The sequence below is a fragment of the Halichoeres trimaculatus genome, unplaced genomic scaffold (genome assembly GCF_033239565.1).
Source record: "Halichoeres trimaculatus isolate MK-OKI-2021-1 unplaced genomic scaffold, fHalTri1.1 fHalTri1_scaffold_4, whole genome shotgun sequence".
In the NCBI taxonomy this organism is placed as follows: Eukaryota; Metazoa; Chordata; class Actinopteri; order Labriformes; family Labridae; genus Halichoeres; species Halichoeres trimaculatus.
In genome coordinates, this window is record NW_027437182.1 from 9,442,399 (window position 1) to 9,464,674 (window position 22,276).

The 22,276-nt window shown below is 39.4% G+C and overlaps 1 protein-coding gene across 20 annotated transcripts in view; it reads left to right on the forward strand.

Annotated features, from left to right (window-relative positions):
- lrrc7 (leucine rich repeat containing 7) overlaps positions 1-22,276 on the forward strand; it is an 80,892-nt gene that overhangs the window by 30,396 nt on the left and 28,220 nt on the right. For 17 of the 20 annotated variants that reach the window (XM_074668966.1, XM_074668962.1, XM_074668964.1 and 14 more), the window contains exons 2-12: positions 9,556-9,758; positions 13,166-13,283; positions 13,417-13,495; positions 14,978-15,067; positions 15,451-15,507; positions 15,934-15,997; positions 16,646-16,720; positions 16,823-16,967; positions 17,893-17,965; positions 18,204-18,221; positions 21,045-21,174. In XM_074668966.1, coding sequence (XP_074525067.1) covers positions 9,556-9,758; positions 13,166-13,283; positions 13,417-13,495; positions 14,978-15,067; positions 15,451-15,507; positions 15,934-15,997; positions 16,646-16,720; positions 16,823-16,967; positions 17,893-17,965; positions 18,204-18,221; positions 21,045-21,174 — 1,052 coding nt within the window. The remainder of the gene's footprint in view (positions 1-9,555; positions 9,759-13,165; positions 13,284-13,416; positions 13,496-14,977; positions 15,068-15,450; positions 15,508-15,933; positions 15,998-16,645; positions 16,721-16,822; positions 16,968-17,892; positions 17,966-18,203; positions 18,222-21,044; positions 21,175-22,276) is intronic. The other 3 variants (XM_074668961.1, XM_074668979.1, XM_074668980.1) reach the window with 1 other exon arrangement.

Below are 22,276 nucleotides of genomic sequence, written 5' to 3' on the forward strand. Positions count from 1 at the left end.
TCTGTGACACCTTGAGTTGTCGTGTTTAACAAATTGTGCTCAAGACGGTTTTGTTACATTGAAACCAGTTGACTTCCAGTTCTCCCAGTAGGAGAAATTTTTATTTAAACCCCTCAGATGTTAGTCACTGTGGAACATCTCTTAGCTCTCTTTTACCTGCGTGCTCCACCTGAATCTGACTAACTTAACTTTCACCTGTGACAGTGTTCCAGCTGTTAGCTCTGTGACTATCATGAACTGGTGATGTTCTTCAGAACATTGACCTTAAAGAAGAAGTAACGATATTGATTGGACACTGCTTATTTCATTAGGAAAGACGACCAAATTTTAGTTTCCTTACCTAACTTGTTTGTTCTTTGAAGACACTTGTAAGTGGCAGTAGCTCAGCTCATAGGGACTTGGGTTTGTAACCAAGGGTCACTGGTTTAAGTCCATAATTGGGAATAAGGCTGATAGCTAAAGAGATGTTAGCATAATTTCCTGAGCACTGTTGAGGTGCCCTATAGCAAGGCATACCTTCCAACTGCTCAAGTTGGCTTCGGACAAAAGCATCTGCTGATCGTAATTTATGACACTTCTATTAGTTTAAAATTTTGAAATGATCAGTAATAGTTCTATAAATTCAACCATTTTTATAGAGCTTTCTTTTGTTGCTGTTGGTTTAAATGTTTACAGTTTAAAATTAGTTGTTTTTTAAAAGCTGAATATTTGAGTAATCATGTCCCTATCTTCTGTGCCAATGTGCACATTTGTTTGAGGTGTAACATGTATTTAGTTGAGTGTTTTCAACCTCTGCTCACTGTCCACCCATTTGGCTCCTTTCTGTTGCCACCATCACACTGACATGTATCTGTGTGTTGCAATCTTGAACATGCACTTGTAGCATTGCTGCTGCAGAGTCAGTCTGCTCTGTCATGCTGTTTCCATAGCAGCAGCGAGAGCCAACACAGCCAACCACGCTCACTTCCTAGTTTCACCCGATTGGTGCCCAGCTTGCTCTGACTTTCTTCCTACTTTTTTCATGTCTCCAGTGTGAGACGGACTGGAAACCCTTCAGTGTCCTTCTCACATTCATTCATTAATACAAGGTAGACCATAGCAGAGGGGATAGAAGAAAGAAATTAAGGCAAATGTTGTGAGTTTTAGGTCTATAGCCTTGATGAGACATGGTATTTATAAATAAGCACCGGGTATTTAGAAGCCTAATTTTTTGGTATGTTTAGTAAGTCCGTTTTTGGATCTTCTAAAAATAAAAGTTTACCATTTTCAACTTTGGAAATGAATCCACACATTTGAGGAAAGACTCTTACTATCGTTACCCCTCTTCTTTGTTCGTGTTTTGGGCTTTTCCAGGCATAAAATCTGTCTCCAGAGATGTTTGTGTCATGAAGGTGACTGCCCACAGTCTGCACTCATGGTTGCACACATAAACAGCCTCCCATTTGCTCCTAATATTTGTCATTAGCCCCGCTTCCTCTCCTCTCCCTCTTCCTTTCTGCTCTGTGGACTAAAAAAAAAAAAAAGTTATTTTTAGCCTGCTCTGTTTTTGTAATTCAAGCTGTTACATCAAATAACTGTGAGTGCATAATCAAGCAGCTGCAGAATCAGGAGATAATAAAACAGATTGTTTAGCAGACTGCGTTATTTATTCTATCCACTTTGCCAAAAGTAATGACCACAGTTCTTTTTAAGCCGGGCATGTTGGATCCCTCAGAAGACATTTCTCAAAGTTACTTCACTGCTTGTCAGTCTGGACAACAAATGTTTCACAGAGTGTTTGGCCAACCTCTGAATGAAGGGACTGTATCAGTTGGAACAGAAAAAAAGGTGTGAAGCTAAGCTGAAAGAAGAAAAGATAAAAACGAAAGACAATAAATAAAAGCAGAGAGAGAAATTTCTAAAATGTCATATCAGTTTTGGTCAGTGTGCTCGGTTTGGACTCCACAAAGGGCCATCTGGCTTTCCAGCAGCTGATTACAGGATGCAGCAAGTATTCAACCAATTTCACACCTTTGCTAATCATGTCATTTCCAGCCAATCAAGTAGCCTGCACACTCAGAAGATACCTCACACAGCTTAGTGACTGTGACAGAGCACGTCAGCTGATGTGTGTCCTGTACTCGTTGGTCAAACAAACTGAAGCATTTGGGAGAGAACTGTGTGTAAAACATGTCACTCTGACACATGTACTTATTTCCAACGATATTTTGTGCTGAATTTCTCAAAAGCTGAGTCTGCATCAGGCCTGAAAACTGTTTACAGAACACTACCTCAGGGTCAACCCTGGTTTACGTCTGCGTCCTTTCTGTGCCAAGGCATTCACTGTAAATTCACTTAGTCCCGTACAGAATCCAGCGTACATAGCCCGACGTGCACCTCCTCAAAAATGTTACTACTTGTTGAAACAACGCAGACAACAAATTCTTGGATTGGTCCACTGGGCTACATCCTGTTTCCTGCCAGCACAACTTCTGTGGTGTTACTGTCTACATTGATCCAGCATCTGTTCATTCAATCTCATCTGACATCTCTATTTCCAACATAAAGCACTCTAATTTAGAGCAAAGAATATAAGAGTAACTGCTGATATGGATAGCATATAAATTGCACTGTCATCTGGTATGTAGGCGGAGTAATGCTGAGCAAAACAGACATGCCACCAAGTGTGCTAAAGCTAGTGTATGTAACTGTGCTGTAGCGTCATGCCAGACTTCCACCAGATCCATGTCCAGTCCATCTCTGCTCTGTTTGGCTCCGTCTTCCATCATCCATTATCATCCATCATCATCCGCTGGTTGTGTTAACAAGATGGACTGCTCGGACTGAGGATTTCCTGTGCTCCCCACCCCAAAAAATGACACCCTCCTCAATCATATCGTCTTAGTTGATCTCTAAAAATCTCTAACCTGGTGACTCCAGGCCTGTTGTTGTAGTGAATTGAAATACGATCTTGCATCACCAAGGAGTGTTTTATTCTGAAATTCAACATGATGTTTAAACACTATTTTGGTGCAGTGAAAACTAAAAGTCAGAAACTATTAGATCTCGTGATGTATGGAGTGAAGGTAGACTGGACATGGATCTGGTGGAATATGGTCCACAGCGTACAGTTAATGCAGAAGTATAAAGACTTCTGATGACACCGTTCCACTTCACCAAGAGGCCTCACGTCTCACCATGCATTATCTCTTACTTCTAGTGGTGGGGCTTGATTAAAAAAATTAATCATTAAGTAACTTTGGTGTTTACATGGTCATAGAAAACATTATTATTTGGGTCTTAAAAGATCGTTCAAGATGCTCTGAAAATGGCTAGCAGCCAATGAGTAAATCTTGCGTTTTTATAACTCATTAATGTGTGGTGTAATTAATTAATCTAATTAACGCATTAAAGTCACAGCCCTACTTACTTCTCAACCTGTGCTGGGCTAGCTTTATTTGAAAGAGCAGTATATCAGCATGTGTTGCAGGAGAAATGCACATGGGTTAGTGCTTGAATATCTTAATGCTTGGTTTGAACTGAGTCAGCACTGTGAAATCAGACGAGTGTTTCGATACATCATTTCTGCTTCCGTATTTTACCCTGTTCTCATATGATATGAGATGTTCTGATATCCTGTAAAAATAATTTAATTTCTTTACTTTCTTTAGCTCTTTCACAAATCCTGGGTCATGTCGTGCCCGAGGAGACAACCCGTGCATGTTAATCCGAACAGACCGTCGAAGCTGCTTGTATCTGATGCTATCCTGAGTAAAGGTCAACACTGAGACATTTGTTTACAGTCATTATGATTGGTCACAGCTTGTTACCCCCACAGTTCTCAAGTCATTAACAGAGAAAAACAATGTAATATGTAAGATGGCATATAACTTTTCTACAAGTATGATTATTCTTGCTGTAGGTTTCTGCTTTCATGGATTGGGTTTGTTAGCTTATTTTTTCATCCATTGGGCCTGTTAATTGGTATACATTCTGACAAATTACATCATCTGCTGACTTAAGTGGTCTTCCGGACCATTACCATAATTTTTGTGTTGATAAGTTTTTTTTACTCCATGACGTGATAATGGAAGTCCCTGTTTTGTTTTACATTGCCAGAAATAAAACACAAAGTGGCAACATATAGAAAATTTGTCTGTATTGTCTTCCTGTAGTTCAAAGCTTTTACTTCCAGCTGCCTCTTTTCTTTCAGCGCATGTGTCCCATGACCACCCCCTTGCACTTTAATTTGTGTTCAGACCATAAGGTAAAAGGCGAACACAAAGCATATCCTACCCTGATCTTAACCGTATAATCCTCATTGTCCAAGTCACAACCATTCCACTGTGCAGAACAAACCCTGTCTAACCCCATGAGAACTGTCTGCACAGTTTACACATATTGTCGACAAACAGTAAATCCCAGCTCGCCTCATTACGCCCGCTTTGAGCCCGGCTGTGGATAAGGATGTATTGATTTTAATGGTCCAGCCCTTTTAGATAAACAGTCCTGGAGGATCTGCGCTGCTCTTTATCAGATTTCGCCGGCCTTGCCGTGGACTAGAGGAGATAACATAGTGTTCTCACAGTGCTGAAGATGACTCTGTTTATCTCCTGGATTCATCTGGCCGCACTGTGCAGCCGGACATGTGTGTGTCTATACGCAGATAAAAGCTGCAAGTCTTATCTCTAAACCTCTTGCTCTCTTTTTCTCCTCCTCCTCCTTTTTGTTTTCTCTCTACTGTAGCTGTTAACTCCTCATCACCTCCTGTCAGCCTGCATCACTTGTCTCCTCTTGTGTCCTCACAGCTGGTTTTAGCTCATCCAGATCAAACAGGATATTGAGGCGTCAGTGAGATCTCCAAAAACTCTCTTCTTTGTTCTCTGTGAAAAGGCAGCTTTAAAACATTTTATTTGTCAGTGGATTGAGTGAAGAGTTTGAAATGATAATGCTGAATAATAAATCCCCACTCAAGCATTTTAATACCCACATTTAGTCTACTCAAGCCATTCAGTGCTGTGTTGTGTAATGGTGTGATGGAGCGATGTTGCCACAGAATTACAAAGGATTCAGTCTAATTATTTGGCTCCAGCTTGTGTGTGAATGTGTGTGTATGTGTGTGGGGAACTGACAGTCTAGTCACAGCCCTCCAAGAGCTGGGTGACCATGTTCAAATTCTAATGCACAATAGCTGTGCTAAAATAGAGCCTAACCAACAATATGTAACTGACTTTTTAACTCTGTAAACTCAGTGGAACAATGACACTCGAAAAAGTAGCCAACGTATCACCAGAAACAGTGTCCTCAGCCCTTACAACTTAATACATGATACAAATTTACACACATATCTCGAGAGCTACGCTGTATGGCCAGAGGATGAAATCCCTTTTTTCCCCACACAAAACTCTGTTTATGATTTTAATCAGATTTCCTTTTTTCTTCTGTAAAACAAATAAAAGCTAGAAAAGCACCCAGAGAGCGCAGACCTACACCAAGCATATTGTGATTGTCACGCAACACTTAGTCCTACTTTAGTGTTATACTTCCTTTCAGCAGACTGTCTGCTACCATTTGGTGTTAGTTGCAGGTTTGTACGATAATTTGTTACCTGACAGTGTTGAAAATTATGATGACCCAGTACATTTTTCATATTCCGGATCTTAGTATCCAGAATATTGCCAGGATGTGGATCGTATTTTTACATCTGTCAGAAATGATGGTGACCTTGTGTTGTATTGTTTTGCAAGGCAATCTGACTATTTATCCTGGAGTTATATACACATATGGTGAAAACAGCCCTATCTCACAATGACAAAGAATCCTTTAAAAAAAATTCCTGGATCTAGACGGTGATCCACCTCCAAAATTTAATCACTTCTTCCTCATCCCATTTTAAACATTTCCTGAAAATTTCATCAAGATCCATTCGTTACTTTTTGAGTTATGTTATTCACAGATATCAAACAAACAGACAAACTCTCCCAAAAACATAACCTCATTGGCAAAGGTAAAAACTGAAATAAATCCAAAAACACGACTCTGACAAGTTTTTTTTTGTTCATGGGAAATTAGCCTACTTATGTGACTGTCAAAATGGTATTTTTTTGGGGGGGGCAGACACTTGCAGATGAAACTTCTTGTTTAAAAAACTCACAATCAAACTCATATTAGACGGCATGGAACTCATCTCTATTGTAGTGGAATAACAGAACATGCCCTCTGGCTCTCTAGCGATCTTTTCACAAGCACAGTTTTGCAGATGATGCGGGCAGCTTTGGCAAAATGCTTGCAGCTGGGTTGCACAGACCTTGGGGGGGATAGTTCACAGCATGCGGATGAGCTCAAGCGTTCCTCCTTCCCATATGTATATATATATATATATATATATATATATATATATATATATATATATATATATATATATATATATATATATATATATATATATATATATATATATATATATATATATATATATATATATATATATATATATATATATATATATATATATATATATATATAGCACCAAATCGTTAGCAACATTCAGCTGGACTCAATCAGCAACAACTTTCCACTTTGTGTCTCTTTCCAGTCGTGAAATGATTCAGTGGAAGCTTCTTTTACCTGACTCGTGTCTGTGGGCTGTGGTGGTCTTCTGAATCTTGTAGCACGACAACCTCTGAATCTGTTCCACGTCTCTGTTTAAGATGTTGAAATAAATTGGTTGTGTTACGGTCTTAAGTTGTAACAGCCTTTGATCAAACCAAACCTTACTGCAGTGATTTGTCTGAAGCCATTAAAACCTTAACAAACGGCTGATGAGACTGTAGCTAGTATGGGAACAATCTCTGTTATTGTTGGCAGCCATGTTTACGTGTGAGTCATGGTAGGATGTAACAAAGGGGGAAGGTCTGAAATTCAGGGGTTGACAAGTTAAAGAGAAAATCTTGATTCTTGTTTTTAAAAGTCATCCCGAAATCACAAGTTCATATTACCGATTCAAGATCATAATAGAAGCAAAAATACATTACCCATGGTGCACTGTATGATGCTGAAATCTTTTATAAACATTACAGATCAGCCACGTGTTAGAATATCTGAGGGTAACATCAAACTAACCAAGAGTTGTACGTCTCAGCAGCAATCTCCAATGACAGTGAAGTTGTCCTGGCCCCAAAATGGGGCTGAAAATTTTTGGTAAAATTATGTAATTGTGATTTTTTTTTTTAAATATTGCCATTGCGATTCAGTATGAAATTTTTGTCTTCTGCATCATACACTAAACAAAAGTACTAAGTCATTCTATCGTATGACCAACAGGGCAAAGGACACTGTCAACATATAAACAACCATTTCCTGCACCTTTTAATTGAAAAGAAAAAGGAACACTGTGAAATTTTACTACCTCCGGTTGTCAATAAGAGTAACAAATAGGAATGGATACCTTTGACATTTGAAACGATACGGTACAGATTCCCAGTACCTGGCAATCGGTATCAGTGCACAGTGGTACCAATGTTTGTGTGTTCATGTGGTAAAAAACATCAATTTGTGTCATAATAAAATGTAAATTTTCAATTTAACATATTTTTTCCTCAATATGTAACCTTGTAATGCTGTTTTCATGTCCAGTATGGAAAATCACCTACTCCCCTACTCCCTCACAGTCACAAGGATGCATTTAGGTACCTAAACATGGTACTTTTACATGCATCCGTACCCAGTACTTTTGACAGAATTTTGTCAGTACCAAGCGGCAACCTCCGGTCTAAGAATATGAGACAATGCGGAAGTGCTAAAATCACCTGTTTCTCAAGTATTGCTTGAGGCTGGCTCCGGAAGTAGCGGAAGTCACATACACACCAAGCCAAAAAAAGCCGTTTTCAAAGCAGAAATTAACCTATTTACAGCTTTGTTCAAAAAACATCTCCTGTCTGAGTCGCTAATGTTACTACTGGCACCCGCGGTACTGGAGGTGAATTTTTTTCTAACCTGGCCGTTCAGGGGAAATTAAGATTGCGAGCTCCCCCAATAAGAGGCACAGCTGAGGGTCACGTGACCGACAGGCGCCCTATGGCTGTAGGCAAAGCCCTTGCCACTGCCAATATGGCTGCTATAGCCGATGTGCTTCATTTTCCGTTTCAGAAACAGATGGGTGACGTTGGCGAGACTACGTTTATGTTTTATACAGTCTATGGTCAGTACCTATAAAAGTACCTCATTCCGTACTCATGCCTAGTAACAAACCTTACAGAATAAAGTGAGCAAGGGGTATAGCTCTGCCAGCCACAATTATTCTACCGTGGATCTCTGTAGCTCGCAGGTTTTTGGCAACAGAAACCCCAGCATATCAAGTTTTGCTAGTTTTGAGGAAGAAAGAGTACAAGTTACTTTATTCCCTGCAGGTCTGTGTATTCTGTTGCATTCCATCATATCGTGATGTTGGTTTAGATTTGATTAACTGTTCAGCCCTACTCCAAAAGAGGAAAAAGAATATTGGAAAGGAGAATGGTGATGCAGAGATATTTTGTGCAACACATCAGAGCATGACAGCAGAGTGGAGCCATGAGAATTCCTGCTCCTCACTCCCAAAGGTGTCCACCTCTGCTGCTCCTGACTGGAAGTGCCACTATGGCGCTCTGCTCTCATGCTCTGCAACACACTATTTGTACTGTATACCGATGACTCACCAGTACTGGCTGTATGAGGCACACACCAATGAGGGAATAACGCGGTGCTGCTTACACTTCACCCTGTAAGACATTTTAGTGTGGAGTAGTGACTGCTGATTCCACCCTCCTTTTTGGTTGAATAAAATAATCTTTTTAGGATAAATAAAGGTAATGAAAGTGACCTAAAGCCCTTAAATCCTCTTTGTTTGTATACCAATGCTACATTAAAACAAGTTTTTCTACATAAAGTGTAATTGATGTCATAAAAAGGTTAACATTTTGTATTAGATCCACCAGAATCACATCACATTAGTCACATTTGTCCATTTTTGACTAAAATGATTCAAAGTTACCTTCATACTGCATAATAAATATAGTACACCTTGTCTGCCATGGGGCTATTTGCCAATTCCCACTGTTGTTGCTTCACTAAGGAGCTGATTGATCTGATCCTAGTGTCAGATTATAACTGATAGATTTAGACTCATTTTTACACCCTCGGTCTTACATTTACACCTACAGTTTTTCCTGCGCAGTATTTTTTAAATTATTTTTTTGCAGTAGGTGTTGTTTTTAGTGATTCAAGGTTGTACATTTATGTTTTATTACTGTATTACTCATCAAAAGCTGTGAAATCTGTCATGAAGCTCAATTTTTTTTAGAATACTTGAGAGAAAATCCCACACACAAAATTTAGTGCCAGCTTTGTAGTTGCTCAGTGGAGACGCATATTTGATGCTTCTCATCTGGACCATGTCCTGTCTGCTGTTAATCCAGGAGTCATACAATGAATGGGAATAAGAGTGGGCTGCCAGGAAGATGAAACATAATGTGCATGTTGATCTTAAAACGATAAAACCCTCTGAAATGAATCTAACGTCATCTCTTCTTGTCTCTTTAGTGCAGTGTCTGGAAATGACCACCAAGCGGAAGCTGATTGGCCGGCTGGTGCCGTGCCGTTGTTTCCGTGGAGAAGAGGAAGTGATCTCAGTGTTGGACTACTCACACTGCAGTCTGCAGCAGGTCCCGAAGGAGATCTTCAGCTTCGAGAGAACTCTGGAGGAGCTTTACCTGGACGCCAACCAGATTGAGGAGCTACCCAAGGTAAATGTAAACCAGGTGTTCACCCCTCTGCTGCGTTTCTGCTGACTCTGGAGAGGAAACAGGCAAATTAACGACCCCCCTTGGCAGTTCCAGGTGGATGTACAATTGGTACTTCTGTTTAAAAAAAAAAATGTAGTTTTAACAACGGCTGTCCCAGAACTCTGAGGTGACATTATGAAGCTGCACATTTTACTAATTTGCAGTCTAATGATTTGATATCCTTGAGTTGAATCACATCCTGTTTACACACTACAAATATCATCATATGCTAGACAGCAGCTAGTGACAGAAAACACGGGGTGAAAGAGAAGGTCAGCTTCCCGCCATGGGGTATCAGTCAATAGCAGGTCATCTGAGACCTTTAGAAACCCCCTCTGTGTGCAGTGATGAAACAAAATGCCCTTCTGATATTTGAAGGAGAATTACAGGAGCTGTTTTTTTAGGAGAGCTGTCTCTTTTTATTGATATCCTGTCCTGGTTTCGACGACACAGATGTTGAATTGGATTCCTAAAAATAACCTCACACAGTTTAATAGAGATGTGTAACCAGCAGGTCAAGCTTTTTTTCAGCTCACAGAGAGAAACCCTGCTCAGCTTTGATGTGTGTTTGTGTGTGTGTGCCAAAACTGTATACAGTATGAGTTGTTGTGGCTGCCAGAGTGCTTGGCCTTTATGTAAGTGAGTTGGAGAGCCTTACGAGTGTGTGTGGGTAATGGAGTCTTCAAGTATGGTAGCCCAGAGTGACCTATATGTTCAGAGCAGCCGTGTTCATGTAAGAATCTATTTATCTCTTTGGCCTGTGTGCAACAGGCCAGGAATATATATTAAACAGGAAACTGTTGATGTTTGTCCACACAGACAACCATAGCTTTGAACTGTGAAACACAAATGAACTGTTGGTTGGATGTTTTTGCTTTTTGTAAAATATTTTTTTAATGCTACACAGTCCTAAGACCTTTTCAGCTTTGGGTATCCAAGTCATCAAACAAAGTCCATGGCATAATTAGTTACGGTATTATAATTCTTCCAACAGGGGAAGCTGATGCAGCAAGGTTTGTTTACCATAGCCTTGCACTTTTGTACATGCAGCTATAACATGTGGCTAATGTCGACACACAGAGATCGTTTTGTTAAACAGAGAGGGTGTTAAGGAGTTGCATAAAGCTACCTTTGGTCACTAAGTGGCAGAAGCAGGCTTGCAGTACTCATCCCCTGTATTGTAAATAAAGTTCAGACATAGGGGCAACCGCCAGTCTAAGAATGTGAGACAATGTGGAAGAGCTAAAACCTGCTGTTTCTTGAGTATCCGCTTGAGGCTGGCTCTGGAAGCCACATACACACCAAGCCAAGAAGAATGGGCTGGGATTCCTTAGGAGATGTGTCAGAGACTTGTTTCAAATTACAACAAACAACTGCATGCTGTTATTCAGCAAAAAGGAGGCACAATCAACTGTTAGCATCATGGGGGGGTAATCAATTTGACCCTTGTAATTTTGTAGGTTTTGCATCTGAGTTCAAAGTAAAATGTTATTGCTATTCAAGACAAAACTAAGATTGTTAAAGCTGTGCTTGATGTCTCTAACTGATGTCTTTTTTGGGTAAATAAAAAAAAAAGACAATATAAAACGTGGACATAAGCCAATCTGCAGATGCAGCCACATTTGCTATGACAACGGCTGTGAGTTTTTCTTCCAACAGCTATGTCAGTCACGTGACCTGAGCTGTGCTTCTGATGGGACAATCAAGTGATCCTAATAACTTCTAAATCACCAAGTTAGAGAAAAATTCACTCACCATACAGTGCGTGATCGCGAAATCAGCGTTTTACACTCAAGCCGTCTTTTAAACCAGGCTGTTAATATGCTTTTTAGTGCCGTAAAAGTCTGTTTTTACAGCTGGGTCTGTACGTGACTTCTGGTCTTTCTGCAGCCAGCCTCAAGCAGGTTCTCAATGAACAGCAACATTTAGCACTTCGGCATAGGCTTGACTTAAACTAACCAGATGCTGCCCCTTGCTTTGAATTTAGCTCCAAATCACCACAAATGCGATGAAGATGCTTTTCAAAAATATTTGCTGGTTTAGATCTGCTAATCTTATAGAACTGCTTCCCTCTCTAGCTGGCAATTGTTTTTTAAGTCATATTTTTGGTCTTTTTAAATCTTTATTTGGAGAGGATCAGAAAGTTGACAGAGCAGGAACTTTTGACAGAGAGGTAATGACATGTAGGAAAGGTGCCTCAGGCTGTAAGTGGACCCTACCCACTGTATGGGCTCATGCCTTAACCACCAAGCCAAGCCACGTTCATGATGAAATTTTTTTATGCAGATCCATTCAGAGCAGCACCGTAATCAAACTTTTGAAATTTGGAGAAGATTGTCTATTCATAAAACAGTTACAGCTGCTTCTCTTTACTCAGGGACAATTTGACTCTGATGAAAAATTTGTATGCATACCTGTTCAGAGCCGCACCATCATCAAACCTTACAAACTACCAGTAGATTGAACATTGTTTATGAGAGTTCAGACTGGCTCTCACCAACAAGCTGAGTAATGACTGCAGCAAAAATAGTGTGTAGCCTCGACATGGATGTGAGGGGTGTACTGAATGAAATTTGGTGATTATTAAACCTGGCGGAAAGGACATCATCTTCCAATGTCACGATGAGACAATCAAAGTTTGTGTGTTTGCTGTAAACACACAGGTATCAAAAATACAGCATTTGTTTTTTGGGCCTGAGGGGTTCTGTGAATAAACTTAAAGTTGATGTGTTCATCAGAGCAAGAGGAGGATATCAAAACGGAAAAATGTCACTTACTGATAACAGTAGGAGCTGCTATGAATATGATAAAATGTCACTGTTTCTGAAAAATCATGCTGATGACCAACGATCACAGTTGCAATATTGGAAATGTAGAGTCAGACTGACAATTCACTTATTGTATAATAATGTATAATTCATACTCAAAATATTCTGCACCTTCACCTATATTATATGTATTATATGTGTAATCTGTGGTTGATAAACTTTCCTTTTTCATGAGCATGTATGTTTGCACACTGAGAGTGTCTTAGTTCAGTATCACATTGATGTTGTCTCACTCTCTCCTCTTTATGAATACACCTTCACTCTTATATGTTTTGTCATTTTCAGTATTATTCTATTTAGGGCACATTTCTACGATCGTCTGTTGCTTTGAGTCCAGTACGGTTCCTGTCCCTGGGGGCCTCAGGATGTATTTATAGAGAACAGCAGCTTTAACTGCACTGCTTTTCCACAACATTTAGTCGCATTTGCCTCCAGCTGACTTTCACGGTCTCTGTCCTTTTGTGCTGTTCTGCTAAAGGTCTGTGTTATTTTGCAGACAGACTATAATAGTCTTTTGTTTCCCCTCGTGTGTCTCCATAGCAACTCTTCAACTGCCAGGCCCTGAAGAAGCTGAGCATGCCAGATAACGACCTGTCTAACCTGCCCACCACCATCGCCAGCTTGGTAAACCTCAAAGAGCTGGACATCAGTAAAAACGGTAAGAATATGACCCCTTGAAAACGGAGATGATATTTTTATGCTTTTGTTGTGCCTCACTAAACAGAAAAAAACCCAAATTGTAGTGAGCACACTGCCACAGTCTGACTTTGCCCTCTGTGTCTGTCTTACAGGTATCCAGGAGTTCCCAGACAATATAAAATGCTGTAAAGGCCTGTCTGTGGTGGAGGCCAGTGTCAACCCGATCACAAAGTATGACTTTAACACACAAACAGCTCATGATAACCCAAATAAATCATGCTGTCACTGCTGAGTAGAGGCTGCATTTGGATGCATGGGAATCTGGTTTGATTGCAGTACACAAAAATGTGTGTCTACAAAAGAGAGTGACACCATCCCACTACCACAGAAAAAAAATCTGATCCTGTCCCAATCCCAGGCCAGAGTTAAAAAACAAATCCTGTCCCGTCCCACTCCTGGTAAAATGACTCCCACTCCCACCCTGCTCCCATTTTTTCCCCTCCTTTTAATTTTTAGGAAATACATTGAATTTGATTTGATTTTCTCCCATTCTTTTTTAGATTATTATGGGCTTCTGGGAAGTGTAGTTCTTTTCACTTGTGTTAGACTGTAGGCTTAATGGAAATAAACTACAAAATAGCAGTGCATGTCACATATTACACTTTATCTTCCTGATTGGGTCCCGCTCCCATCTGCTCCCATTATCTTTTTACCCTCCCAATCCCATGATAAATAGTAAAGTTGGTTCTGATCCCACGGGAATCCCATGGGAACCCTTTATCCCGCGGGATTTCCAGAAAAGAAGTTAGCCTCTAGTCTACAACACAAAGCTGCACAAAAGTGAAAGATATAGAGATTTTTTTCTACTCTCTAGAGTAAGGGTTCTTGATAAGTCTGAGAAAACAAAGCCGTAATATCCGTCATACGCATTCAAATCATGATCTTGATGTCATTTAAAAATGAAGCTAGTTCCAAAAATTGAAATTTTTATGTCGATGGCACAAAGTGTGAGTGGACCTGGACTCCATTGAGCACATGATGGTTTCAACATGGATTGATCTCCCAACAAATAAGATCATATAGAAATTTCCTAACAATGTTTTCCTCCTGTACACAGAAAATAATGTTGCAAAAATACAAAAGATAAAGATAGTTACCTGCTTCAAAATAAACTCTACTATGGTACTACAGTCTATTTAAATGGTGGCACAACTTTGGCGAGACAAAAGAAAGATCCACAGTAAAGTGCCGGCATGATTACAATTCTGCTGTGAAGCTTTTTGAGCGTCAACTGCTGTTCTAGTAATTGCTGTTTTCGCATCTACAGAGGAATGTCCAAGAACAAATGGACTGAACCACAATGGGCTGCAGACAGTACAGTGTGTGTGTGTGTGTGTGTGTGTGTGTGTGTGTGTGTGTGTGTGTGTGTGTGTGTGTGTGTGTGTGTGTGTGTGTGTGTGTGTGTGTGTGTGTGTGTGTGTGTGTGTGTGTGTGTGTGTGTGTGTGTGTAGATGGTGACTCATCTCCAAGCTAACAGCACTTAACTCTTTCCATAGGGATGATGTGGGAACAGTGTCTGTTTGAATGCACTGGGGGCCTTCCAGGACACAAATCATTTTTTTGTCTTTCATTCTCTCGTTTGTTCTTGCTGTCTGTTTTTTTTGTCTCTTCTTCTCCCTATCTCAACTTTCTTTCTCTCTGCCTGTCTTTCAGACTCCCAGATGGTTTCACACAGCTCCTGAATCTGACCCAGCTCTTCTTAAACGATGCCTTCCTGGAGTATCTGCCAGCTAACTTTGGCAGGTAAAGTAGCGCATGTCGCTGAAAGTGTGTGACGGGGTTGGATGGGATGGTTTTCACACATTTCCAGCATAAAATCATATATCAATCAATCAATCAATCAAACAAAAAGGCTCTTGATGAAAAGAATGGGTACATCCAGGTTTTAGGCTCCTCTGTTGAATGTCCCACACATAATCAAATATCATGTAGTAACCTGAATAGGCTGGCCTTTCTTGGTCTTTCATCCCTGTGGAATCTTTTAAGATTTCTACAGTTTGAGGAGAAAATAAATCCACATTATTTGGGCTGGTTTTTCTCCATGTTGTTTTTTTAAAGAAATGTTATAGTTTTCAGTGAATAAGGTGCATTTCTGTTCAGTTTCCCTTTTTCTGTCTGCTCCCCAGACTCTCCAAACTACGGATCCTGGAGCTGAGAGAGAACCACCTGAAAACCATGCCAAAGTAAGACTGTGTGTTTGAACAGAAAGATAGAAATAAAACATAATTCCTGCCACATCACTTTGTTGAACTGTACACTCACACACACGCGCACACTCATGTGCGCACACACACACACACATTGTCATGCAGACAGATGCCTCATGATGTCACAGTGTGTACGCTCACTCTCCCAGGTGTCCAGATTAAATCTATATTTATCCCTGGCAGGTGTTGTTGAATACTGATGCAGCCTGCTGTAACAGGGATGTTGTTTTAACAGATTTCAATGATTCCTGTTTAACTGTTCAGAGCTGGATTCAGACAAGACCTCTGTGGCAGCTTTTCTGAAGGATTTTAATTTACAAAGAACTGTGAAAACTAGACACAAAAGAGTTAATAATCTACAAATAGGCACAATGTATTAATCTACGTCTTCTTTCCTCTCAGGTCCATCCACAGACTGACACAGTTAGAGAGGTTGGATCTGGGTAGCAATGAATTCTCTGACATGGTAAGTCTCATTTCCATTATCTAAAAATTTTCTTTTAATCTGTATGTTTAACACTGATATAATCCTTTGTGCTCACATAAAGCTCAGCTATTGATATCTTTCTGGTTTAACCTGCATACATCAGAACCAGTTATTTGCACAGAAAACATGGAGAGATGGAGGAAGCCAGAGATTCTGGGTCCTATTTAGGGACCATCAATGCTTTTCAATTCACATTTTAAGATCTTATACATCACGTGAGGCTGCCCTTCATAAAGCAGGAATAAGTTCATCACACTGTCCTCCTGTTAGACCTTTATGTGGGCCTTAGGTAGGGCTGGATGACACATAACAGAGGGGTCAGACAGGAAGCCTGATGACAGGAGTGGGATTGTTGTATGGTCTCCTTCCTGCCAAGAGAGAGAAAGCATGAAGGGACAGATTGCCAGTCTCACCCACTGCCAAAAAAATAAATTATTTTCTCTGTTTATGCCAAGAGTTTGCTCTGAAGATGCACTGAGGTTGTTTCTGTACATGTTCAAAGCATCGATGCTGAAGCTTTGTTCCATATTTATGAATAATTCAGATGTTTTATCGCTGTAGAGCTGCGTTTCTGTTGCTTTGTGTGTTGTTTACATGCTTATATCGTTTTATGTGTTTGCATGTTAGCCTGAGGTGTTGGAGCAGATCCACAACTTGAGAGAGCTGTGGCTGGATAACAACTCTCTACAGTCTATACCAGGGGTAAGGACTTTGAAGTACAACATATGACATTAAACCACAACCTTTAGTCAGTGTTGTGTGTGTTTCTTATCATTTCATTAATCCTTTCTCTCTTCGCTGCAGTCAATAGGAAAACTTCGTCAGTTGCGGTACTTGGATTTGGCTAAGAACCGCATCGAGACGTTGGACTCTGATATTTCAGGCTGTGAGGCCTTAGAAGATCTGCTGCTGTCCTCCAACATGCTACAGCATCTCCCAGACACCATAGGTACACACACAAACACACACACACTCGTGCATACAGACACATACATTATGACAGACTTTCGCATCAGTCCCATGTCCATCGACCCAGAGATATAAAATCTTTAAAACCGGGTCACATGTGATTAGTTTCATTTTTCAAAAGGTCAAAGGCATTTAGAGGAACAGCAGGGTGCTGCAGTTTCCAGAACCATCTAATCAGATGGGAATAAATTTGTCTTTTGTTTTGTACAGAGTTCATGCCCTCATTATTATTCATTTGGCATTTCAACAATATATTGAAATCCAGCAGAAGGCTGCGAGGCTGGGAAGCCAGCTCTTACTTTCAGACTCTGTGTTGGTTGATCATCCACCTGGCCAATCAGCAGCCACGGTTACATGAGGAGTTTTTTGTCTTCCCGAATGGAATCTTTCTGAATGACTTTCCCGAAAACAATAGTATACATGGAAGGGAATATTCCAATCTCTGGTTTACATGTGCTGCTATAATCAAACAGAATAGTCAATAGGGCATGCTCAAACAAACGTAAACAAACATAAACAAATTGAGGAATGTCTCTTGTTGCGTCTTCCGTCACATCTGAGCATGCACTGAAAGAGCACACCTTGACAACTTTCTATTTGAGTGGATATATGATACCTCAGTCGGTTTGGGGAAAGGAATACTCCACCCCTGTGAAACTGATTAAATGTCCATTCATATTGGCACTTTTCTTTCAGAATGGGGTGTATACAAAGGTTAAATTCTTTCCGTTTGAGCAAATAAACCGATTGCAAGCGGAATATTTGGGTCCATGTATACGTGGCTTCTGTTTGATTTGACCTGTCTCTGATAGGATTAATAGATAAAAGTGAGCTACTTTGTCTCTGATGAAGGTGTTTTTCCCTCTAGGTCTGATTTCACTCACCACTCTGTCTCTGTTGTGCAGGAATGTTGAAGAAGCTGACAACTTTGAAGGTAGATGACAACCAGCTGACCTCACTGCCTAACACCATTGGAAGGTAAAAAACACACACAGAGAGACACACACTTGCACAGAACAGAAGAAAAACAAATACTAGAGTTTTGTAGATTTTTATTTTTTAATCACCTTCAGCAGTTTTTAGTCAGATTTTCTCTGCGGGTTTATCTTGGCTGGGTTATTATTTTCCTTGTTCATTACTGTTGGTTGCGTTGTTGTTATGATGGCTCATGATTGGGGCGTTCTGTGTGTTGTTTGCTGCATTGCCGTGGCATTAGTCCGAAGCCCAAGCAAGGGTGAGTAACATTAGCCCACTGAATCCAGGGGTGCGTTCAGAGACAGATGGCTGTTTTGCTGCGTTACAGATACAAACCAGGAAGCTCGAAATCACACAGGGCTTTGGAAAATTACATGCAAACATGAACAGAATCATTTCATTTTTACTTTTGAATATTTGATCTCAGTGTTTGAATAAATTGTAATGGTAATTGGAAATGCACCACATGAAGCTACATGTTTGAGACGGAAATGATTGCATGTAAAATGATTCATCAAAATATCTCTCATTATAATCCATCACAGTCTAGAGTTAGTCACCCAATTTAAATCTGAATAACATTTGTTGAATAATGCTGGAAATTCTTGAGACACACCTCTGTCACTTCATCTCTGTATACTTTACAGTTTGATTACCAGCTAAATAATCTGCCCACAATACAAATAAGAAAGAAATCTTAAACAGTAGTGTTTCGTTTTCTCTCCAGACAATTTCAACAAAGGCTACAGCAACAAAAATAACAACTGAATTAGGTCAACTGGAATAAAGGTTTTCATAATCTGTGATGGATTTAAAAGACTGTATCCATGTTGTAACTGTTTCATATATCCTTTAATACTCTGAATGTTGCTCTTTGCAACAGATTTGTATCTGAATGCTGTGAAAACATTTCGTCCTCCTGAACAAATCCCTGGTTTTAGCTTCAATAAGTAGATTTCTAGATCTATTGTTTTTCCTCTGATTGAGCTTAAAAGTTCCTCAAAGTTTCCTTTTCTTATCCCTCTCTATTCTTGGAAGGTTTGCTTAAAATGGTAAATAAGGCAGCGTGTTTTCTCTGCTGAGGAATTTCTGGTCCTGAAGTTCTGCAATGTTGTAATTTTGGTGTAAATGAACAATTTAATCTCCATGGCTTTACAGTTTGTATTTATGTGTTTGTTTGAACATTTTTTTATTTATTTTTATTTTTTATCTACAGTGATTTGAGTAGAACTTCATTTACTGTAACTTTAAAGTCTGGTGTTTTAAAGAAGCGTAACTCTATCAGCTCTGAAATGAGTCACTTCATTGATGCTTTTGTTTATCTGGTAGCGTTATAAGCTGAAGCCAAAATGTTCTACCAGTGCTTCTTTAATTGTGTGTTCAAAGTAGAATGGCATTTCTGCTAATTTAGCTCATTATGTCAACCAGAGTGTGAAAGTATTGTTTTTGCCTTGTTTCCACTGCATGATACGGCTCCTCTTGACTCTTTCTGCTCCCCCTGGAGCTGATCTGTTTTGGTTTTCCGCTGGAAGAGGTTTTGGATAGTCCCTGTAATCTGGTATTATTTGGAGTAAAAAATCAGCTGAGGTTTCAAGCACACCAAACAGATGCTACTAAAGCTAAAAAGTGGCATGCACCACTACAGTTGGAATTGAGACATGATAAGGTGTTTGGCTTAAGATTTGATTCATTGGCTGGGTAAAAAAAGATGCACATTTTAAAAGAACACTAAACATTTATACATCAACATCCTGAGTTCCTTTCTTGTTATATCATAGCTCAAAAGACAGAGACAATAACACATGGGCTTGTCATTGCCATTTCTCACCTTGATGCTCAGCTAAGAACCTCCGGAGTCTCCAGAGAGCAGGAACTATCTGAAGAGGAAAACCAAGTAGAGAAAGTACAAGTACCGGTTCCAGGGGAGTAGAGTCCAGCAGAGTTGGTACCATACTGTGTGGAAATATGGCACATGTTTCTTGTTGGGATGCCACCCAACAGAGTATTTATCCCAGTTCAAAGGAGATTTAAATGTAGAAACTTAAAAAAAAAAGAATATGGTAATAAACCTTGCAGAGACTGATTTCTTTGAAATAAATGTGGTAGGAGTTAAAGATGTCTGAGTTTGTTGGCAGATGGTTGCCAAAGTGCTGATAAAAAGATGTATCTTCAAATAAAAATCCAGCACAGTCAGGAGAAGTTATTACTCTTATTTTTAAAAACGTCATATATACAATTCTAAGAGGAAAAATAAACCACTCAGGATGTTTTCTCCTTAAATCTTAAACCTCCTCCCCTCCTCTCTCTGCTGTCAGTCCATATGGTGGCCCAGATGGTCCCAGACTAATACAATGTTAACAGTGACAGTACATTAATGTAAAACTGGTGTCTCATTAGCATTAGCCTGCTGTTAGCCTGCTGCTAGGCCAGTCATGGCAGGGGGTCAGCGTGTGCCGTGGATGTTCCTGTGAATATTAGTTGAGAGGAGATGTTAAGATCCAGGTTGAAGAATTTTTTGACATAAAAGTTGTAAGGAAGTAAAAAGAGAGCTGGTCTGTTTAAATTCTCATAGATTTATTGATTGATTAAAACTTGATTTATTGACCAGCTCGTTGATTTACTGAATGATTCTTCAATTTGATGATCTTTTCTGCTCTCAACTCTCTCCCCTGCTTAGCTCAAGCTCAGGATTAGGCTGGTGCTATTTCATATTTTTCTTCTCCTTAACAAGTACCACAAAAGACCAAAACCAACACTTTGTAAAATCCTTCTGTCAGTACTTTTCTTCATAACCTCTCTTTTAATCTTTGAGAAGCTGTTTGCTCAGAGGAAGATACTAAATTGGGTGATTGCCAAACTATACTGGATAGTCAGATAAATTCACTTCTGGTTTTGTGTTTTTATCTCAAGATTTGTTGACAAAAGTAAAAAGTGAGTAGCACCACCCTCCTCCTTTAAAGCCATGTTGTAGTTTAAGTTTGAAGCTGAGGTTTTGCATCAGAATGATTCCCTTCCCTTCCTTCTTTTTTTTCTGTCATTTTCTCCGTATCTCCTCCTTTCTGCCTCTGTTCCTCTCACACAGTCTGTCTCTGTTGGAGGAGTTGGACGTTAGTTGTAATGAATTGGAGTGTTTGCCGCCCACCATCGGCTACCTTCACAGTCTGAGGACCTTTGCTGCTGACGAGAACTTCCTCACAGAGCTGCCCAGAGAGGTAGGGACTTTTTTAATGATGTCACATCTTCACAGGTGGGTGTCAGTCTATCCTGGTCTGGTTCTGCTCAAGGTTTCTGTGTGTAAGGACGTTTTTACTCATGGTAGCATGGTAGGCCAAGATGAGCTCAGACTTCTTAGCTTGTCTTGATGTTGGGATTCTGCCAATAGAATTTTATCAGCGTTAACAGCTCTAGCTCTGTTAATGTTTTTGGAAAGTGTATTGAGATAAGGTTTGTTATGATTTAATGCGAAATAAATAAGTATTGATTGGTTGATTGATTGATATTTCTTATTGTGATTTTGTACTATAAATACAAATATATTACCTGGTCAATTGATTAACTGCATTACTTTGGACTGTCTTTCATTTTGAACATTTGTGAAGTTTTTTTCAAACCACCAAATCAGAACCTTAAATGCTTTTAAAGGAGGTTTTAGGACTAAATTTACTTATGTATAGCTTTAAGATCAGATGTTGCTATGGTTCTAACACAAAATACAGGATAAAGTGACATAGATTTTAAGCTGAATATCAAAATATTTGGTATTTATGAACTTATCCCAGCCATCACAGCGTTGTAAAAACAATATCCAAAGTCCTTAAATACAACCTGTCCATAAAAACTGCCTGAAATATGAATATTTATATGACCCAAAGAGTTTTTCCTGTTAAATCCCCTCTTAAGTTTCTTAACTGTGACTTAAAAAAAAGTGATGTACTGGGTGAAATAGGGTAGAAAAGTAGCGTGTAAACCAATCATAATATCCTGAAAAAAATCTATATTTTTCATCAGATAATTCAGAAAGTGATTTGTGGAGCAAGTACTGATTTTATTAGTATTTTTTGTTGTTGTTTTTTTTAATAAAGATAAACATTTCTGTATCTTAATTCTTCTATAATTAATAGAAATTTTTTTTTGAACAGTATTGTATTGTCATATTTCTGATTTTTAGGGATAATAATCAAGTTCTGAATCGTAAATAGCTGGAAATGTTAAACTTTAAGTCCAGTGAATGGTATATTTTTTTAATTAGTGTATTTTTTTACCAAATTAAATAGTATTAGCTTTATTTCACATTTCTCAAAACAAGGAATCCAA